General features: G+C 37.0%; 1 protein-coding gene across 5 annotated transcripts in view; it reads left to right on the plus strand.

The window, feature by feature from the left end:
* The first annotated feature begins 905 nt into the window (after positions 1-905).
* Positions 906-22,422, plus strand: part of LOC129233378 (H(+)/Cl(-) exchange transporter 5-like) — a 112,692-nt gene continuing 91,175 nt past the window's right edge. For 3 of the 5 annotated variants that reach the window (XM_054867417.1, XM_054867426.1, XM_054867441.1), the window contains exons 1-3: positions 906-1,027; positions 17,328-17,564; positions 19,142-19,369. In XM_054867417.1, coding sequence (XP_054723392.1) covers positions 17,351-17,564; positions 19,142-19,369 — 442 coding nt within the window. In that variant the 5' untranslated portion in view covers positions 906-1,027; positions 17,328-17,350. The remainder of the gene's footprint in view (positions 1,028-17,327; positions 17,565-19,141; positions 19,370-22,422) is intronic. The other 2 variants (XM_054867423.1, XM_054867434.1) reach the window with 2 other exon arrangements.

The following is a 22,422-nucleotide window of genomic DNA, read 5'->3' on the forward strand; positions in this document are numbered from 1 at the left end:
AAAAAAAAATGTTTACGAACGTTTCGTGGATCCGTTTATGAGCACTTGTAGTTATGGACAGGGCTGCGGAGTCGGGGAGAAAATCACCGATTCTGGCCCCGAAAATTTTAGATCCTTCGACTCCGACTCCAACTCTTTCACCCCAAAATCAGTCCGACTTCGCAAACAATGGCAAAGTTTCGGAATTTGAAGGAAAATGATCGACTCCGAGTCTTGGAACTTTAAACCTTCGACTCCTGACTCTAACTCCTTTACCCCATAATCAGCCCCGACTCCGACACCGCAGCCCTGATTATAGAGCAAAGCAGTAGAAAACATTTTTTTGAGCAATCACATTGCTTATTGTTCTCATTTGACTGTTTTGAATTCCTATGATTTTATTCCCCCCCCCCCCTCCCTCTGCAGCACCACCGTCGACCGGCCTCACGATGTTGCTCCTCTAGCGAAAACCGTCTCCAGGTTGCGTCCATATCCTACACACACACGCATACATACATACATACACACACAACTACATACACACATTCGTACATACACACATTCCTACATACACACACCTACACACACAAATACACATACACACACAAATACACATACACACACTCATGCCTGCACACAGACACAAACACACACGCCTACATACACACACACATACTCGTGATTGCGAAAAACATAATTTGAATTCCAGATGTCAAAATTCAAATTATTATTATTGTTTTTTTTTTTTTTTTTTTTTGTCGTTAAAGACAACCGAATTTTTACAATTTTTTCGAGTTAAGATGTTGTAAGAAACGCGACAACTGAAGGAAATGGGATATGCAAACAGGTGTTCTAACAAACTTTAATGACAGGAGGTCGTCATTACATTACAAGGTGATTCAAGTTTCATTGTCTTTGATGAGTGACAAGGATTTCTGCACTTGATAACTGAAGTAGAATGAGTGCATCCAATATTTTCCAGACAATCTTTGATCTGTAAATCTTGAAAGAAATCGAAAGAAGATTCAAGTAGGAATCCAAAATAAAGGTATTTCATTAGATTTTATTCGCTTTTATGAACATTAAAAATTGTGTAAACGATTATCCGCGAGGGACAAATAAGGTAAAAATTGTTCTTTCTCAAAAACGTAGCTCTATATTCATACATAATACTTTTTTCAAACAGTGAAAATTTATACAATACAGTAAAAATGTTTTGTATTTTTGCACAACACAACTTGATATCAATAAAGAACAAGTGTATGTACAATGAAGAAAGCACAATAAATAGATAAATTAATAATAATTAAGTTTAAATTTTCAATTTTTCGACAAAAAAAAAAAAATTGAACTTTGACTTCTTGATTTTAAATTATGTTTTTCGCAATCACGAGTGTGTCTATGTAGGCGTGCGTGTTTGTGTGTGTGTGGGGGGGGGGTATGTTTGTTTGTTTGTGGAAGGCATGTGTATGTGTTTGTAGGCATGTGTGTTTGTGTGTGGGTAGTTGTGTGTTTGTGTGGGTAGTTGTATGTATGTATAGGTGTGTGTGTATGTGTTTGTTAGTGTGCGTGTATGTGTGTGTATGTGTGTGTATGTGTTTGTTAGTGTGCGTGTATGTGTGTGTATGTGTTTGTTAGTGTGCGTGTATGTGTGTAGGTGTGTGTATGTGTTTGTTAGTGTGCTTGTATGTGTGTGTGCGTATGTGTGTAGGTGTGTGTGTGTAGGTGCGTGTATGTGTGTGTAGGTGCGTGTATGTGTGTGTAGGTGCATGTATGTGTGTGTAGGTGCGTGTATGTATGCGTGTGTGTGTAGGAAAGTGACGCAACCTGGAGACGCTGCTCCCTAGAGCAGTAGCATCATGAGGCGGCCGGTCGATGGTGGTGCTTCAGAGGGAGGCGGGGGGAAAATAAAATCATAGGACATCAAAACAGTCAAGTGAGAACAATAAGCAATCGTGATTTCTCAAAAACAGCCATTGGTATTTGCCTTTTGCTGCAAATATATATATTCCTGATTGTTGATTGACTTGCAGATAATCCGACATGCGGATAATCCGCTCGCGGATAATCGAGAGTTTACTGTATCATTTTCTTTGTATTTTTATTAATCTATTGGAAGAGTAAACGAAGTTTTATTTGTCCTTTTATTTGAACGAAAAGTAATAAAAATTGCACTGTTAAACTCTTATGAAAGCAAACAACCGCATAGGTTACGTTTTCAAGAACTACGTTTTTATCTAATGATCTCACTTGTTTCCAAAGTTAACTAGCAAACTCGTCTCGGCTATTATAACTCTGAGTTATATTAACTAATCTCGGCTCACATAAGTTATATTGACTGTGCCACTCTTAGCAGCACAAAATACTTCCCACTCACTTTAGAAGCAGGCACGGATCCAGAGGAAGGGGGGTAATGACCCCCCTCCCTAAAGGTACAAAATATTGCCTAAAACTGTATTTTGGGGGCCTATATTTTAAAAATTCTCTTCAAACAATCTATTTGAGCACAAATTGTACTTCGACGTCTCCCTTTCCGATAATGAAGTCAGAATTCCGAAATCAGTTAAAGCATTTATATTGAAATTGTAGTTAGAAGTGCCATTAATTAGGAGTGGCAAGTATTTCTTGCAATGGGATAACCCATTCAAAGACATCATGTTAAACAGAATAGTAACCTGAAGCATGCGGAATGCCACTAAGCAGCGTTCCTCAACCTTTTTTGACCCGTGATCGGCAAGAGGTTTTGAAAAAAAATTACGGACCGGTGAAAAAAAAATTTTTTTCCATCTTTTTCTTTCTTTTCTTTTTCTTTCTTTAAAAAAAAAAAGAAAAGAAAAAAAAACTGCATTGTGGATTGTTAAAAACATATGATTTTTTTATGGATCAGTGAAATCCTCCCTCTATTGGATCCCCCCCCCCCAAAAAAAAAACTACTTAAACTCGAGTATCGTTAAATACTTTTGAAAATGTTTTGCGAACGACTGAAGTTTTTTTTTTTCTTTTTCACAAAATATAATGATAACAAAACAATTTTTTTTGTAAATACAAGAAGTTCCGTCTAGAACTAGACGAGCCTACTTTCCCGTATACCCATACTACTTTCTAGTACCTGATCAATATTCTCAAAAATAGCTTAAAATCGCAAATTTTTTCAAACATATTTTTTTTAAATATTTTAAGCTGATTTCTAGGAATAAAATATTCCTTACTTTTCTTCAAAAAAAAAAAAAAAAAACGAACAAATAAAATAGCAGCACCTTCTAAACAAAGCAGCTAATACACTTCTTTCCACTAAAAAATTTTTTTAACAGCTTTCAAAACGAAAAAATAATAATAATAAGTTCATTAAAATAAATACATCATATAAAAAAAAATCGTTTCTTTTTCCCCTGTTGCCAAAAATAATTTTTAAAACGAATTAATGCACTTACCAAAATAAAAAAAAAAAACAATAAAATGTCAACTTAAAGAAATAATTTTCATTGTCAAAAAAAAAAAAAAAAATCGTTTGCGCATATTTTTCGAGTTTATTCACCGAAAACTAAATACCTAAATTAAAACTTTAGCGTGAAAATAAAAACAAATCATATCAACAATAATCATTTCACAGTTAAAACCAGAGCAGCGGAGTCGGAGTCGGAGTCAATCTCATTTTGGGATAAAAGAGTCGGAGTCGAATATCCAAGAATCGGAGTCAGTCATTTGTCCTACGTGTATAAATGTTTGCCAAAGCTACGAAGTCAGAGTCGAAGTCGGGGAGTCGGAGTCCGATTAAATGTCGGGAACAGGAGTCAGAGTCGGTGTCAGGTGCCCCTAAATTCTCGGAGTCGGAGTCGGGAGTAAAGAGCTATTTCCAACAAAGTTTGTTTGAAGTAAATCCGCCTTTAAGTTCGGAATCTATATTGACTTTCAGTTTCCCCTTAGGCGCTAATGTTAAGAGATTTGAACTGTTCAAAATTGAACGAAAACTTGTTCAAATCAAAAAGATATTTTCGATACATGTTTTTTATCAAAAGTTTTTCCCTACAAAGTTTGTTTGAAGCCACTTCGCTTCTAAGTTCAAGATTTATTTTTGATTTGAATTTCCCCGTAGGCGCTAATGTTAAGTTTTTTTGAACTGTTCAAAACTGAACAAAAAATTGTTTAAATCAAAAAATGAATTCTGGGAATGAGTTGTCCTCGCCGAGATCTTTCTAACAAAAAAAAATTTGTTCGAATCGGACTATTCATTCAAAAGTTATTAGGGGGGGACAGACAGACAGACCGACAGACAGACAGACCGACAGACATTTTTCCCCATCTCAATACCCTACTTTCCAATTTTTAATTTTTCAATATTTATCTAACTATTTTATTTATTTTTGACTTTTTTTTGTTTTTCGGGATATTTTTAAGATGTATTAAGCCTTCTTTCATGCTTTTTTCTTCTTTCTCTGATTTTTACTGGGAAAGTAGGCTAAAAACAAAGAATATTTTGTGTGTATGTTCCCTATACAATTCCACATTTTGCGACGGATCTCGACCAAATTTGGCAGCGAGGTACTTGAGCACCCGAGAAGGAACGTGGGGGAGGAGGGGGGGTTTCGAAAGCCAAAAAAGAACCGAATCGTTCAAATTTAAATTTTAGGACTCGAAAATGGCGTTTTTCTGTAATATAAAGACGAAAAAATGCTCGCAAAAATTAGAATAAAATATCCATGGAAACCCCTGATTTTTCTGCATCAGATAAAATTGTGCCAATGTTCCAAGGTAATTAGAACGTGAACTATAACTGTTTTTAACTAATCTCGCTTTAAAATGTAGGTAAGTCTTTAACTAGAAATCCATTATTGATCACTGTCATTGTTGAACAAAGCTTTCATTAAAATTTATTGCGTTAAGGTAAAATCTTTGAGAAGAGAGATCTGTTGCCATTTGTTTTCTAGAATATGAACAAACAAAATTCCGGCTTTTGTTTTGAGGCACATCCTTTAATCGGGGGATATTTTTTTTTTCCTCTTTTGGGTATTTTTCCGCAATCTGTCGGGAAATTTTGCAGATTTTTTTTTACTTTCTTCTATATCTTATATATAGAAGAAAGTATTGGATTCGTGCAAATTTTCGAATTTTAACGGATTCGAACGTTTTGAGGTGTTCTGAGTTCATTTCGACTATTTTTGGGAAATGTCTGTCTGTGTGTGTGTATGTGCGTGTGTCCGTGTGTGTCACGTCTGTGTGTGACCAGTTTTTTGTGGCCGCTCTACAGCAAAAACTACCGCATGAAATCGAACGAAATTTGGGACACATATGTGCCCCTATGTGAACTTGTGCCCATTGGTTTTTGGCGCGAATTCTTCCAAGGGGGGTGGAGGAATGGGACGTTTTTTGAGTTACGCGTGCTTGCTATTCCTCAAAAAGTAACTGGCCGAATCAAACAAAATTTGGTCCATATGTTGCCATTAACAGGAACAGGTGCTGATTCAATTTTGGTGTCAATAACTCAAACGGGTTGAGTTATAGAACGTTTTTTGTCGTCAATTGTGACTGCTGTATCTCAAGAAAAAATGAACGGAATGAAAGAAAAATTTATCGGCAAGTAGCCCTTAGTGGGTATAAGAGCTGATTTTATTTTGGTGTCAACAGCTAAAAAGGGGGGTAGCGCAATCGCCCGTTCTTTTTTTCCATTGTGAGTGCCCTATCTCAAGAAGTAATGCTACGCTCTGGTTGAAATTTGGAATATATGTGAATCCATATGTAAACAGACTTTGGTTCAATTTTGACGCCAATCGCTGCAAGAGGTGTTGATTTTTTTTTTTTTTTTGAGCAATCACGATTGCTTATTGTTCTCATTTGACTGTTTTGATGTGCTATCATTTTATTTTCCCACCGCCACCCTCCGCACCATCACCGTCGACCGGCTTTTCACGATGCTGCTCCTATAGCGAAAGCCGTCTCCAGGTTGCATCCATGTCCTACACACACGCGCATACATACGCAGCTACACACACACACGCACGCACACACACATACACACAACTACCCACAAATTCATGCCTGCACACTGACACAAATACATATGCCTACACACATAACATACCCCCCACACACACATACACATACCCCCCACACACACATACACACATTCATATACACAACTACCCACACACTTATGCCAGCACACAGACAAACACACATGCCTACACACACATACACATACCCCTACACACAAACACACATACCCCACACACAAACACACACGCCTACATACACACACTTGTGATTGCGAAAAACATAATTTGAATTCAAGATGTCAAAATTCAAATTAATTTTTTTTTTTTTTTTTTTTTTTTGCGAATAAAAATAGCTTTATTAATGCAACAATAAGAAAGGTAAATCGTAATAGATTGTCGTCTGCGTATTTCTCGTGATTTTAATTGTATGGAAATGATCGGAAATATTAGATTTAAAATTTTTAACTGTTGCCAGCTTATGTTTGCTAACAAATAAAATATTTGTAATTAATTCAAGCAAGGCTTTTAAAATAACTTTCAATTTTCGCTCTTTGCTTTGCTTTTGCAATGATTCAGACATTGGGATGGTCGTCAAGTTTTTGCTTGTGTAATTTTGTTTTTGTTGGGAATATTGCTTCCTCGTCAAGCATGGGGAGGGATCAGAAAAAAAAAAAGAAAAATATAGAAAAAAGTTTCGTGATAGCCGCAACATACTAGTTTGTTTTCGTTTATGCCTGATTGTTAAACACGCATCACTTGGCATAACTTTTATTTTCGAGGTAGACCGTGCAAAATCGGGCGATGCAGCTAGTATATTAATAAAACTTTACTTGGTGTTAAAGATTTGTCACAAATGATATTCAAACAAGAAGAATAAGATAAGTAATTATTGTAATAATTATACAGAAGTAAAAAACTAAAAAAAATATAGAAAAGTACAAACTAATCATAACAAGTAAAATTTGTGTGGGATATTTGAGAAATTCTGATTTTTCTGCGAACCGGTGTCTGTCTGCTGAACTACCGGTTGAGAATCACTGCCATTGAGGACCATGCAATCTAGAAACTCAAAGTTGAATTCAATAGTGATCTTATTGATAGAACGAGATTTTTCAGGAAATAGCAAAATAAACTATGGCAACTTATAAATGCATGACCAATAAGTCAATATACTTGTACGTGAGCCATTAGCCGCAATGGACAACAGAATTTTTTGTTTTTAATTTTAATGCAATCAGAATGGCCTAAAAACGATAGAAAACATTTTTTGTCTCATCTCAGAGCGATGTTTTAAAAGTTATTTACAACTAAAAATAGAGTAGTTTCGTTTTCCGCTGAAACGGGGGTCACGTGACTCTCCAAGAAGTATTATTTAAAAATTGATTTCCAACAAATGCTTTTAGGGGTAAATTAGAATTAAAAAAAAAAAACTTTTAAATTTTCTTTGAGCTTGGAAATATAAACTCTGTAAGAACACAAAAATTTTTACTATTTTTTCAAAATGCATATTTTTACAAAAACATTTAAAAAATGAAACAGTACTGCACTTATTTTTGTTCTTATATCCTTTGTGCACAATTTGTAGCTTTTTTTTTTAAAGAAGTTGAATATTTTAAAAAGAAATTTAACTAGAACTGATTGAAATATCACATTTTGCATCAAACAACATCTCAGATATTCTAATGTACTTTTTCTATAAATTATTATTATTATTTTTTTTTCGTACATGTTTTTTGGCATGAAAATAACGTGTTTCGTTTTTGTTAATTTGCTTACAATTTTTTTCTCGGTTAGCAGCAATATTGAGAGAGATTTTGCAGTTAATCAATGCCATAAATTTTCAAATTTAACTTTTTATAGTAATTATCCCAATTTATTAAGCGCTAACTTAAAAAATAAACCAAAAAATCACACCTCTGAGCTTTCATATACATCTCTGATTTCAGCTGGAAAAAAAAAAAAAAAAAGCTGGTTCGTAAAGTTTTAATTTCTGCAAATTATAGATATCGGATTTCTACAGTTCTTGTTTCATTGCACAAAAATCTTTGAAAATCGAAAATATATTCAAAATATTAAATGTACATAACAAAATAAAGAAATTTAGAGGAGCATCAGCGTTAAACTCCCATTGAAAAACGTATTGCTATGGGAAAGGGGCGTGGTGTACTTTGGCACAAATGACGTTAGGTCATTAATGAGGGGTCGTTACTTCTCGCGGCGCTTCTAGGACAATTACAATGCTTAATAAGTACTGTCTGAGCACGGATATTATGGAAAGACAAACGTCCGTTTTACAGCCGGAAATGGACGAATCTATTATTTTTCAGCGATGCCAGCTTTTGCAGGAGCAGAGTCTCATTCAAATGAGCGGAATACGCGCATCAGATTTTCACTTTCCCCCCTCATTCAGATAGATTCGTCTTATCTGGACGCTTGAAAATTCCATACAATCCGTATTTGGACAGTAATTAATGATTTTTTTGTGCGGAAAAAGAATTGGAGTTTCGGATCAGGAGATCCTTTTTAATTAGTTAGCGAAAAAATTTGGAAAATTTACGAGATGCTGTTGTTGTCCATTGAAGCAGCGAGAAACAAAGAGATGTAATTAGTGACATAGTGACAAAATGTAGATTTTAGGTAAGTATTAAGTGCAGATTTCATTCTCAGAAACGCATGCTTAAATCTTACGAAATTTTCATCCTAGTTGCTTAGTTCACGTCAAATTGGTGATTTGAGCATATAAGTTTTTGATCAGCGAGGAAAAAGACGAAATTTCTCTTAAGAATAGAAAATCCTCGAAAGTGAGCGCTCTGTTTCTGAGAATTATGGGCGTTCCACCGTAGTACAGTAAAATATGTTTAAAGCTTGACCACGAAAAGAAGACGGATGACCTTGAAGCGAAGCATCATTTGTATCATTTGAAGAATAAAAAAGCTTCGATATTTTCCTTTTCTGACATAATTAAAAAAAAAAAAACTTTCTTCTGTTTTACGGTACAAAACATTTCGGGTTTCAGGGGTGTGGCCTCCCCCCCCCCCCCTGGATACGACCCTGCCCCGAACTTCAAATTTTATCAATGTGGAAACTCTTATTTGTCACACTGCCAATTTCGCCTTCAATAGAAAGCAGTTAATAGTTTTGACAGACAGATGTAGTACAAGGTCGTTTTTGTAATGTGAAATACTCTCCTAGATCTTAGCTTTTCTGACATTTTCTTTCTAGAAATTCTCTTTATAAAGTTAATAAATATGCTGCCGGTGAAGTTGATTTTGACATCCTCTTACGAGCAAATCTGCGTTAGGTTGTCCCATTTTCATTTCCCAAGACAACTACGAATATTTCTTAACATTTTAATGCGTTTACAAGACAACTGAGTTTTACAATTTTAGACTCATTTTTAATGTTACCTTTCCACATTTTTTAAAGACAGCTACTTTTTATTTGCCAACATGAGGGCTTGTACATTAGGCATGCGTACGGAGATCACTAGCGGTACCGCGCTGCTGATCCAAGTAAGCCCCCCCCCCCAAAAAAAAAGGTAACTGGATCATTATTATATTTTTATGTACCCCATAAGCCCCCCCCCCCAAGTAATATAATAGGGGCTGGATCAAAAGTACAGAGAGAAATGTAATGTAATATTTTTAAATAACGTGCCAGCTGCAAAAAAAGGGGGGTGGGAGGGTAAAGAAAAGGTCGCAAGAAACAGGAGTAAGTCGCAGGTGGCACTTTCTGAGGGAAGGCAAAGTCAAGTGTGTTAATTAATCTAAAAGGGGGTCATGATCATGATACGATCCCCTTACAAGATCAATGAAAGCTTAAAACTGCATTTTTCGGCCTTTTACCTCGAAAAATTTCCGGGGGAGAGCCGCAATCCCCATCCTATCCTAACATCATCAAGGATAACGTACAAATGAATTTTGTGTAGCAAATTTTGAGAAACTGCCGGAGGAGAGCCATTTAGCTTCCCGCTTCCCTCTCTCCTTAACTTGACCGAAGACAGCCTAAAGTCCTAGAGTGGTATTTTAGGATTTCAATTTTAAAGAATTTTCAGTAGAGAAAGCATTTTCCTCGGCTAACGTTGTCAAAGATAACATTTATATGCTTTTAGGAGGGAGAGCTCCCGAATCTCCCAAGGTAGCTTAAATTTATTTTTAAAGCCTAAATGTCAAAATGATTCCGGAGACAGCCTCTGAACCCTACTTATGCCATCCCACCCCCCAACCACACCATACAGTTGGAAAATACATTTAAGCCTTCAAAATAGAAAATTTTTGAGGGGGAGCACGCACCACCTCAACTAGCGTCTCAATATTGTAACGGATTCGGTGCGACTTCCACTTTCTTGAAATGAAAACACAGTTCTTGATAAAAACACAGGAAATTTATTTACACTATGTACAGGAAAGATCTTCAACAACTGCTAAATTATTCATCAGCAATTAAGCAATTATCACACAACACCGTAAACTCAACGTTTACACACGTATTTACTTCCAAATACGAAAACAACACAGCGAGATGCCTCGCTATAAACAGAGCAAAAATCTTCTCAGTTCGAAAAATCAATCGAAACTAACTGTTTATATATCGCTAACGGCTTAAATACACCGAAAAGAAATTTCTCAAATATTACACAATCTTCTGTAAAGTAGTAGACCGTTATCAATGAAAAGAAAGAAAATAGGGGTCGTATAATTTAGCCGAATGAAAAAGGGGTTGTATATTCATTACGGGAAACTATTTACAGGTTACGTTCCTACAATAATTACTATTTACAGAATTTGTAACATTGCCCCCTTCCTAAGGACTGCACGTCCCGGGCAGTACAATCCCCAGAAAGGGTGCCAAACTTCTATCACAAGTTTACAAATATACACATTAATTAATAACTAACAGATACAGAAAACACAATAATAACAAGAAATATTACTAAACATTAAAAGCAAAAATTATCTACAACTTTTATGTTATCAACCATGGTTGTTTACGTAATACTCATGAACTATGGCCATAGTATGGGGCTAACCGATCATAATGTACAACCCTAGGCTTTGCATTAGGTGATTTTTGGATCCTCACTACGACGTCATTCAGTCGGTTAAGGACTTTGTAGGGTCCATCCCAATGCGACTGCAATTTGGGTGACAGACCTTTCCGTCGGATGGGATTCCATAACCAAACCTTGTCGCCTTCGTTGAATTCATGTCCAGTAGACCTTGTGTCGTATCGGGTCTTCATCTTCTCCGCCGCGATGTTGATTCGCTCTCGTGCGAAGTTATGAACGTCTTCCAACCGGGCCTGGAGATCCTGGATGTACTCCTCAGGCGATGCAGGCGCATCCGGAGGACGACCGAAGACGAGATCACAAGGTAGCCGAAGCTCTCGTCCGAAGAGCATCTGAGATGGGGCATATCCGGTAGTCTCGTGGACAGCACTGCGGTAGGCCAGCAGGAACAAAGGTAGCTTCTTGTCCCAATCCTGTTGATTTCTGGATACCATAAGTGAGAGATTATTCAGGATTGTGCGGTTAAATCTCTCCACCATGCCGTCCGATTGTGGGTGTAGTGGTGTTGTCCTAGTTTTCTCAATTCCGAAAATTTGACATAGGCCCTTAAACACAGCAGAGATGAAATTCCTCCCTTGATCGGAATGAATCTGCAAAGGTGTTCCGTATCTCGAGATCCAATGTTGGACTAGAGTCTCTGCTACGGTGGTAGCCTCTTGATCTGGAATGGGATATGCTTCCGGCCATTTGGTGAAGTAGTCGATGGAAACAAGAATGTATTTGTTCCCATCAGCAGTTCTAGGTAGAGGACCCAGGATGTCGATCCCAATTCGTTCGAAAGGAGCTCCAACGTTGTACAGATGAAGCTTCCCTCTGCTTCTTTTCTTCGGTCCTTTACGAGCAGCACAGGCGTCACAAGAATGGCACCACTTCTCCACGTCATCCTTCGCCTTGCTCCAGAAGAAGCGTTCCCGAACTTTATTGAGGGTTTTCAAGACACCAAAATGTCCTCCAGTCGCACTACTATGTATTTCTTTCAGAACATCTGAAATCCTTGATCGGGGAAGTAGTAACTGCCACCTAGATGTTTTGCCGTCGTCAGATTCCCATTTTCGGTGTAGCACGCCGTTCCGTAAATGGAGCGAATTCCATAAAGCCCAGTATCTTTTTGTTGCAGGACTGAAGATGGAAACGTCCTGCCAGCTAGGTCGCTGACTGTCACTTTCCATGAATTCCAAAATTGGTTTTATGTCGGGGTCTTCAAGTTGATCTTTTCGAACTTGGTCGTCACTCCATGGATCAGGTTCTGATGATGTTGGAGTCACTGTCACCTGATAGGCGATAGGGCTAGTCGTTCCATACTGTTTCTTGATTCGGGAACAATAGTGGCAGTTCTCAGGACAGGGTCTCCTTGATAAAGCGTCAGCATTACCGTGAGATAACCCTTTTCGATGCTTGATCTCCATGTCATATTCCTGGAGCCGCTGTATCCATCTGGCTATCTGACCTTCCGGATTTTTGAAGTTCAAAAGCCAAGTTAATGAGGCATGATCTGTCCGAAGCAGAAATTTTCGGCCGTAGAGGTAATGATGGAAGTGTTCAACAGCTTTCACTATGGCCAGTAACTCCTTTCTGGTGACGCAGTAATTTCGCTCCGACTTTGATAAGCATTTGCTCCAATAAGCGATGACATGTTCATTTCCGTCAATTTCTTGGGATAAAACAGCTCCGATGCCCTCGTTGCTCGCATCAGTGTCCAGGATGAAGGATTTTTCAGGCTGAGGATAGGCGAGGATAGGCGTTGATGTTAAAGCCTCCTTCAGTCGTAGAAATGCATCTTCGCATTCTTTGGACCATTCAAACTTTTGCTTGCTCTCCGTCAGCTTATGCAAAGGTCGTGCAATGTTGGAAAAACCCTTCACAAACTTCCTGTAGTACGTGCAGAGCCCCAGGAAACTTCGCAGCTGATGGATGTTTTCGGGACGACTCCAACTCTTGACCGCGGATACCTTTTCCGGATCGGTTTGTACACCCTCAGAAGAGATGATGTGACCAAGGTAGTTCACTTCCCGGCGGAACAAATTACATTTGGACGGGCTTAACTTCAGATTGGCTTCCTTAAGCTTTTGCAGCACCTTCCTAAGATTTGCCAGATGTTCTTCGAAACTGCGTCCCACGATGATGATATCGTCTAAGTAGACCAGACAGGATTCGTAGGAAAGTCCTCTTAACACTGTCTCCATAAGACGCTCGAACGTAGCTGGTGCATTGCAGAGGCCGAAGGGCATCACTTTAAACTGCCATAAGCCATGTCCAGTTGTAAACGCTGTCTTCTCTCGGTCATCAGGGTGTATCTCAACCTGCCAGTAGCCGCTCTTCAAGTCCAGAGTAGAAAACCACTTGTGTCCGGAAAGAGTGTCCAAGGTGTCGTCCATCCGTGGAAGAGGGTAACTGTCTTTCTTGGTGATTTCATTCAGCCGCCGGTAATCGACACAAAATCTGGTGGAGCCATCTTTCTTTCGGACCAAGACGATGGGAGAGGCCCAGGGACTGGATGACGGTTCGATTACATCATTCTCCTTCATCTCTTTCAGGAGGGTCTCAACCTCTTCCTTCTTGGCGAACGGTAGTCGTCTTGGATGCTGTTTAATAGGGAGGTGTTCTCCAGTGTAAATCCTATGCTGCGTTAAATTCGTACGGTCAACATCCTCCGATGTAGATGAAAACAGATACTTGAAGTCGTCCACCAATTGTTCCGCAGCAGTTCTTTGATCTTTCGATAATGGCGCACTCCCAATTAACTTCGACGTCAAGGACTCAGAAGACACAGTCTCAGGGGAATTGATTCTTCTAATGATGCAGTTTACTGGAGTACAAGTTGCCAACACTTCACCTTTTCGGATATTCCTTGGCCTTTCACTCACGTTGGCGACTCTCACAGGAATTACATCCTTAGAAAGGTCCACAAGCGTAGATGCTACCAGTACTCCTTTTAGGCTATTGCTTAGGTTAGGGTATTCAATGAGTCCAAATCGAAAACTATTGCTTTCTTCAAGGGAGCCAGGTATTAATGATTCTGACCTTGAGGGAATCGATAAATCTGTTTGAGCTATTATTTGATGAGCGGATTTTACATCACTCTCTGCAGGGAAAACGGCTATAGCTTCTCTCATCGAGTGCAGCTCATTAGTCTTGAAGTCGAGAGTGAAGTCATATTTCTTCAAAAAGTCCAATCCGAGAATGAAGGGGTCCGTGATATTAGCGACGAATGCCGTATGATGGTAGGTGGCATTCCCAAACACTATTTCCAAGTCCACTTTACCGTCAATCTCAATTTTGTCACCTGTCACAGTCTGGAGACTTACGCGTGGCGATGTCCACAGCAGTTTCAATCCAAATTCACGAGCCACATCTGTCCTAATGATTGTCACATTGGCTCCAGTGTCAACAATCAGTCTGCAGGGGTTCCCATTTACATGTGCGTAAATGAAAAGTCCATCACTGCCACTACTAGAAGAGGAAATCTGCAGAGCTTTAGTGGTGGTGATTTCCTTCCCTCGCGTAGCTTGGCGAGCCGGACAACTCCTTCGCAGGTGTCCTTCACTACCGCATTTCCAGCACTTCTGCTCTTGTTTCTTTTGGGCTGTTATGCTGCTCAAATGTCTTGTCAAGTCACCGAGTTGTCTCTCAAGTTTAGCGAGGTGGGACGACCTGGAATCAGACTCATCAGCTTCCTGAGTCCGGATTAGATGGCGATCCACACGGGTTGCTTCTTGGGCGGCCTCGTATCTCATCGCATACACAACGGCAGAATTCAGGTCTTTGACATCCGCCATCCGTAGAGCTTTCTGGATTTCCGGATCTCGAACCCCGTCGATGTAGTAGTTGAGTGCCAGGTTGTCTCGAACATCCGCAGGGCAGTCGTAAAAAGCAAGATGAGACAGTCTCTCGATGTCCGCCGCAAGCTCTTGCAGGGTTTCCCCAGTTTTCTGGAAACGGGACTTCAACTGGAGTCGGCTGAAATCTTTCCGGCACTTCTCGCCGAAGCGAAGCTCCAACGCAGCTGTGAGGGCGGCGAAATCCAGGCGCTGGCTGTGCGGAAGGGTCTGGAGAATGTCCGCTGCGTCACCTCTCAGGGATGCTGCAAGATGACAGGCCTTGGTAGCAGAGTCCCATCCGTTCGCTTCCGCCACTATCATGAATTGAGTTTTGTAAACCTGCCACGAAGTTTTCCCATCAAATGTGGCAAGTTTAATGGACGGTCGAGCAACCGATGTGGGAGCGCCAAACTGTACAGAGCTGCTTTCCGCGGTCGCCAATCTCCTTTCCACGTCCTTAAAGATCTCTTCTTTAAGTAGATGAAATCTTCTATCTTCATCTTCAAATTTATTTTCTACAGCATTGAATCGGCTTTCAACGGTATCAAATTTTTCTTCAATTGCATCAACTCGATGCTCTATGTCATTAAATTTATTTTCCATCACAGTCTTTACCGAAATAAGGTCGTTTTTAATTTCTTCTTGGTTAGACGTTAAGTCCTTTTTCAGCACCGTTAAATCGCTTTTTAACTGGTCTTGATTTGCCAACATACTTGCAGTCAGATCACTTTTTAATTGTTCTTGATTAGCCGCCATATCATTTTTTAATTGTTCTTGATTTGCAGTAAAACTTGCAGTCAAATCACTTTTTAATTGGTCTTGTTTAGCCGCCAATTCATTTTTTAATTGTTCTTGATTAGCTACCAAACTTTCGGTCAAGTCACTTTTCACAGCATTAATTGCTTCCAGAAGTTGTTTTAATTGGTCATCCATTGCGCGAGTAATCACCATAAAAACAAAGTCTATAAATTCAAACAGTCTTTATGAAAAAATGTCCAAAGTCACACTTACTCCAAGAAAGTCCAGAAGAAGCCCCACGTTGGGCGCCAAATTGTAACGGATTCGGTGCGACTTCCACTTTCTTGAAATGAAAACACAGTTCTTGATAAAAACACAGGAAATTTATTTACACTATGTACAGGAAAGATCTTCAACAACTGCTAAATTATTCATCAGCAATTAAGCAATTATCACACAACACCGTAAACTCAACGTTTACACACGTATTTACTTCCAAATACGAAAACAACACAGCGAGATGCCTCGCTATAAACAGAGCAAAAATGCTCTCCGTTCGAAAAATCAATCGAAACTAACTGTTTATCCATCGCTAACGGCTTAAATACACCGAAAAGAAATTTCTCAAATATTCCACACGCTTCTGTAAAGTAGTAGACCGTTATCAATGAAAAGAAAGAAAATAGGGGTCGTATAATTTAGCCGAATGAAAAAGGGGTTGTATATTCATTACGGGAAACTATTTACAGGTTACGTTCCTACAATAATTACTATTTACAGAATTTGTAACAATATATAACTCATAACTCGCTCCCATCGATGTTTCTCTGTTTAACAATTATTATTACCTTTACTATTATTATTATTATTTTGCTTTCCTAATATGTACACTTATCTTCTGTCAACGGTATGTGTTCATGTTCACATATCTTACCTAATTTAAGTCACTTCCACTGTGTTCTGTGTCATTAAAAATGTGTAACATTTTTTATGCAACCGAGAGTAATCCGTATAACCAAGATCATGTGATCACTATATGTATTTTCCTTTAAAGCAATAAACACGTGAGTTATTCAGAACAAAACAAACCGAAAAGATCTTTCAATTATTCAGGTCCTGGATGATGGCGCCTAAACTTTTTTTTAATAGCTACTGCACTAATTTTGTGCATGGGAAACCGAGTTTTTGTATTTTTTTTTAATCTTCGAAAACTTACTGCAGGAGATTATAATTTAAACGTAAATAATTCAACACCTTTTCCAGCGCATTTAGTTAAATGGTGTAGAAATAACAATTGTGCAGAAGGAAATTTCTCTACAGTGTTGCTCCTGTTATACCGCGAATGAAGGCAGGAAAGACAGTTTTACAGAGTTTCGACGGAAACTCCCCAATCCTCTCCGATTATTGAATGCGGTGCTATTATTCCCAACAAGGCATTCGATTCAGCATTTTATTTTTGGTTTAAATTTGGCAAGACATCCTCTTGTTAGTTCCAAATCTGACATCTTCGAAAGATCTCTGTCATTCCAGACTATACGAACAGCGCCTTTTTCGTAGAGTGGAAAAAAAATACATATCAGAGTATGAAGTATTAACAATCTAAAGAGTTTTCTTGTACTTAAAAAATAATAGTTTATACTTATTGCGAGCGTGACCGTACGGTCACGTTAATTTATTATTAAACCATAGTAATGAAAATGATGTCAGCATAATAAACAAGGACAATTCTTTTAGATTCGCCTTTTTATTCAGGAGAAATGCAGCCTAACGATTCTACTAAGAGTCTTTGCTCCAGATCAGGTGTTTCTGGGAAATCGAATAGTTACCTAACATTTGATTCTGAAACAATGGAAACAACTGCACAACAACAAAGATGGAAAAGACGACAAAGCAGCGAAAGTTCTTTAATCCATATCACAGGGACTGGTACCATATTGGAGGAAACTTTAAGCTGTGGTCAATGTTATAAAGGTACTTAGTTCATTTGACTAATTATTTTTGTTCATTATATATTTAAAATATTGGAAATATAAAGCCCTTAAATAGGAATTTTAATTTAACCAGTTATTACATTTTCTTGATTCCCCCATACAATGCTACAATGCACCAGAATAAAATTTGAGTAATTTCCAATTTTTCAACCATCTAGAAACACAGTCAATGTATAAAAGAACTCCTGAGTTTTGAAAAGTTGGTATCGAGTTAACGGTATGAGTTAGGTCAGGTCAGTTGATTCTGAATAAGTCAGCAGTGTTGAAATTTAATGCACACCTGTTTCAATTTGTTTTGCAACACTTAAGTAGTGGGGCAGCGTTGGATACTCGATTCGGCAACAAGTCGGAAGGCAGGGCCTATTTCTTTGTCTCCAAGAAGCCCGACTTACACTATAAAACATTTTTTTCTGAGCACACATCAAGAACCCTGTTTAGGATGAAAAAAGAAAAAAAAAAAAGTCACAGCGCCAATCATCTTAGGCAAAGAATAGGGGAGACTGGGGTATGGCAGTAACTTAAGGGAAAATCATTATTAAACTTTACTTTTTTTAAAAATTTGAAACGCAATCATGTAAAATTACTTTACAGTATATTTTACGTATTGCAGACTCAATTGAGCCTTAATTAATCTTACCTATTGGTATAATAAAAAATATTGCAAAATCAGCTTTGACCGGTATTACCCCTACCCTGGGGTAATGGCAGCCAGTAATGTCATTTACTACTTAATGGTTGTAAAATAAGAAATATGAAGATTTTCATAAATGAAGAAGGACATAAACACGTTAAACTGAAATCGTTATGTTTATTATATTATACAGCAGATCAAGTCTGTCACCTTGCATCTTCGTTTCGTTAGTGCCATTTGAAAGAACATATTTTTTTTCTATAAAAATTGTTTTTCTTTATGATAGTGTTCTTTTAGATAAGCGTATAAAAATGAGCTTGAAATACTTTTTGTCGTTAGCGAGAGACTCTCGTTCCACAATAAATAAAGAATGGTGAATGCCATGGAAACCGACTAATAATGATTTTCCAACTGTTATAAGTCAGAAATTGTTTTTTATTTATCTTTTAAAAAGATACTTTGCAAATGAAATATGATAGAAGAAGAAAATTATCTTGTTCTGTCTGATGTATCAGTCTGCTTTCAGAACAGGATATTTTTTTGTTTCTATCATATTTAACATGAAAAAGAATTTGCGTCCAGCGTGATAAAATTTTCTGTAAACTTAGTCTGAACATGGCAATTTGACACAAAAAGCTGATCCGCCATTTTGGATCACTTTTTTCAGAGATCCTAGATCCAAATCCTGAGGATCTACAGGATTTGGATTCTATTCCTCAGGATTTTGATCTAGGAAGCTGAAAATTTGCATAGGTTAGTGTCAAAGGCATCTCTACAACTCTATAAGATTTCATCCAAATCGGAGATGGTCAAGCGGGGACGATTTGAAAAATTAGGTCATTTGACGTGGAATGACTCTATTGCATGTATTCAATAGAATATTCGAAATAAAAACTTGTTTTCTTTAAATTTTTGCTTCCGAAAAGGATTGCCTCTGGAGAAGGACTGCTGCCAAGATTACGAAAAATTCCATCCTGGTGTTGGTCAGTATGATGACTTCCATACCATAGACTGGCAGAGGGATTTATCTCGCGATAAATATCGTCAGAGATATATCAGTCGGAAAATGGAAGAATCGACTTGGAATCTGCTGAAAGGTTACTTCGACAAAGCGTCCGGCTGGATTTGTGTTTTCCTTGTGGGCATTTCTGCAGGTACACGAACTAGAATAGTCTATTTTTATCTGTTAATGCAGTATTTAACCAGAAATAAGTTGAGATAAAACATTACACTCATGAACGATAGCATCTGCAGAAATAGTTGAAGTACCCGTTTGGATTCCATACTAACACTAGGAAAATGTTGGAATTTGAGAGTTTTTTTTTTTTTTTTCGCTCTTTGTTTTCGCAAGCTTGTGAAATAAAGCGAAAGAACAATAGATGAGAAAAATGCCAAGGAAAAAAAATTGCAGTTACTGTCCTTTACCTGTCCACGGCAGTATTAACCCTTATAGAGACATTTTCATTGATTTTCGTGTTATTAATTTTCAAACTACCGTAAGGGACATACACATAGGGGAATGTGGGGCAAAGTGGAATAGTTGATGATGCTTCTGCAAAATGAACAAATTGGAATTTTTTTTTTTTTAAACTTACAGTACATAAAGAAAGAACATTGTATTTAAAATAAAACTTGCATTGAAACATTATTTTTTACTTTTGGCAGTAAATTTGTGCCTTCAAAAAAAAAAAAAGTGCAAAAGTTTCATTTTTGTTTCTCTTGAGGCAAAGTGAAAAACTAAAAACATTTCAAATGAAGCATTTTCTATTAAATTATAAAAATGTTTTTGATCAAATGAATCAGTAAATAGTAGTTTTAATGAATATATAAAAAGATAATGATACAATGAACGAATAATTAAATGAATAAATTAATAATCGAAGAAAAATAATTGAGTGAGTAAGCGAGTGAATGAATAAGAAAATAAGTGATTGAAGGAATAAAGAAATGAACTACTAAATGGAAAAATGTCAATGAATGAATTAAAAAATGAATACGTAAGTGATTTAGTAAATGATTGAGTGAATAAACGAAAGAAGGTAGTTTTACTTTGCCCCGCATATACTTGACTAATTGTACAAAACATTTAAAATACAAATAAGCTTAGTGTTAGCTATGTAAGCACCGCATTGGATATTCAAAGGTCACAATTAGTATTTAAAATGCTAATAACAAGAACATATCATTTTATAATAACAATGACTTACAACAAAATATTACAATTCGAGTATCATTTTTTAAAGATTGTCTATACTATATTGTCATTGCTTTAATTTTCGGCGGCATTTTTTTTCCTGACTGGAATTGACTTCATGTGCTACTACATAGTTGAAATTTTTACCAGAGATAGGTGAAGCTGAAAGCAGAGCAAATATTTCATCATCTCACTTTTCCCCACTATTTCACTTTGCCCCGCATATAAAGCCGTAATGCAAACATTATGAAACATTCAAGGTGCAAAAATTCAATTGTTCTGGGATGTTAACACACTTCACGTTACCAGTTAAAGGTTAAAATAAAAATCGTGTGTAATGTCTTGATTTAAAGAAACTTGAGGTTCATGCGGTGTTAAAGCACTACTTAAAGCGAGTGCTATAGAATCTATAATTAAAAGCTTGTTGGGGAATTGCAAAATACAATACTTTGCAATACTTGGGCAAAGTAAAATAGCTATGATAATTTACCTGTTTCAAAATGAACAAATTGGAAATTTTGAAAAAAGAAAAATACATAAGCAAAGAACAATGTATTTAAAATAAAATTTGTATTAGTGTATTATTTTTCATTTATTTTTATTTGTTTATTTATTTATTTGTTTTGGAAAAGATTGGATCTCTTAGAAAAAAATGAAAACATTTCACCTTTTTTTTTTGCAACAACAAACCCCAGTTTAAGCAATAAATAAATACCTTTGTGCCGAGAAATAACAGGAAATATCCAACGTTGTTTAGCACAAATAAACAGATTTCAAAATACACGTGTTTTGAGGTTTCAAGGAACCCCTTTTTCAATTCAAAGGTGTGAGCTTCTAGATGTAAAGACACTCAGTAAAAGCAATGAAAATGAACAGCAGACAGTTTAAATATCAAAATAAGCAATAACAAAAGCAAAACAAGACAAAACGGAACTCAAAGTCAAGATTTATTGCATGATTCCCTCCCAGAGAAAACCGTTAAGCAATTAATTTCAGTAAAAAGACCCATAAAATACATGTTCTTCAGAGGAACTTCTTAATGTTGAACTTAACTATCTCAGAGCTGTAACAATTGATAGAGACTATCCGCCTACTTTGATTGATTCCATTTATAAAAAGCTTTCTAAAAGATCCCAAAGTAATGTTCGAAAAAGAACTTACATCACTAAGAATTTGGTCGTTTTACCATTCTTTCCTTCTGTTAGTTTTCAGATCGCTAAGATACTTAGACGTTTCCAATTCCATGTTGTGTTTTCACCAATTAATAAACTTTCGTTCTCGTCTCTTAAGGATTTTATTGATCCTCTTAATGATTGTGGAATTTATAAAATTGATTGCATTTGCGGCCTTGCCTATATTGGACAGACCCGCCGTTCTTTGAAATTTCGTTTAAAAGAGTATAAAAATTATGTGAGAAAACAACAATTCAATAAGTTTAGTTTGCTCAACACTGCTGGGACTCAAATCACTCCTTTGATTTCAACTTATTTAAAATTATACAGAAATGCCCAAATTCATCAGATCTTGATTTTTGGGAGTCTTTCCACATTCTGAAGAATCGTTCTAATCTAGTTAACGATCTTAAATCCATTCCGTATTTTTCTGCAGTGTGGCATCCATTCGTTAATTGGTATTCTTTTTTCACCCCTCTTCTTTGATCTCATATTTTTTTCCTTTGTTGCGTTGTAGGTGGTTATGGTAATATCTTTCTTTGGAACTTTTTTTCTGTCTTTACGTTTCCATTTCATGTTTTATTTTGTACTTGTTTAACTTTTTGTTGTTTTCCAACCTCTTTCTGTTTTCCTGAATTATGTTTATTCTTCCTTTGCTAAACGTGGCAGTTGATTCGTAGTAAAATTTTTTCGGACATAAATTTATTGCTAATTTATTAATAAGCGGTTTCATTTTGACAGCAACATGTATTTTATGGGTCTTTTTACTGAAATTAATTGCTTAACGGTTTTCTCTGGGAGGGAATCATGCAATAAATCTTGAGTTTGAGTTCCGTTTTGT

This window comes from Uloborus diversus, chromosome 1 (genome assembly GCF_026930045.1).
Source record: "Uloborus diversus isolate 005 chromosome 1, Udiv.v.3.1, whole genome shotgun sequence".
Classification (NCBI taxonomy): Eukaryota; Metazoa; Arthropoda; class Arachnida; order Araneae; family Uloboridae; genus Uloborus; species Uloborus diversus.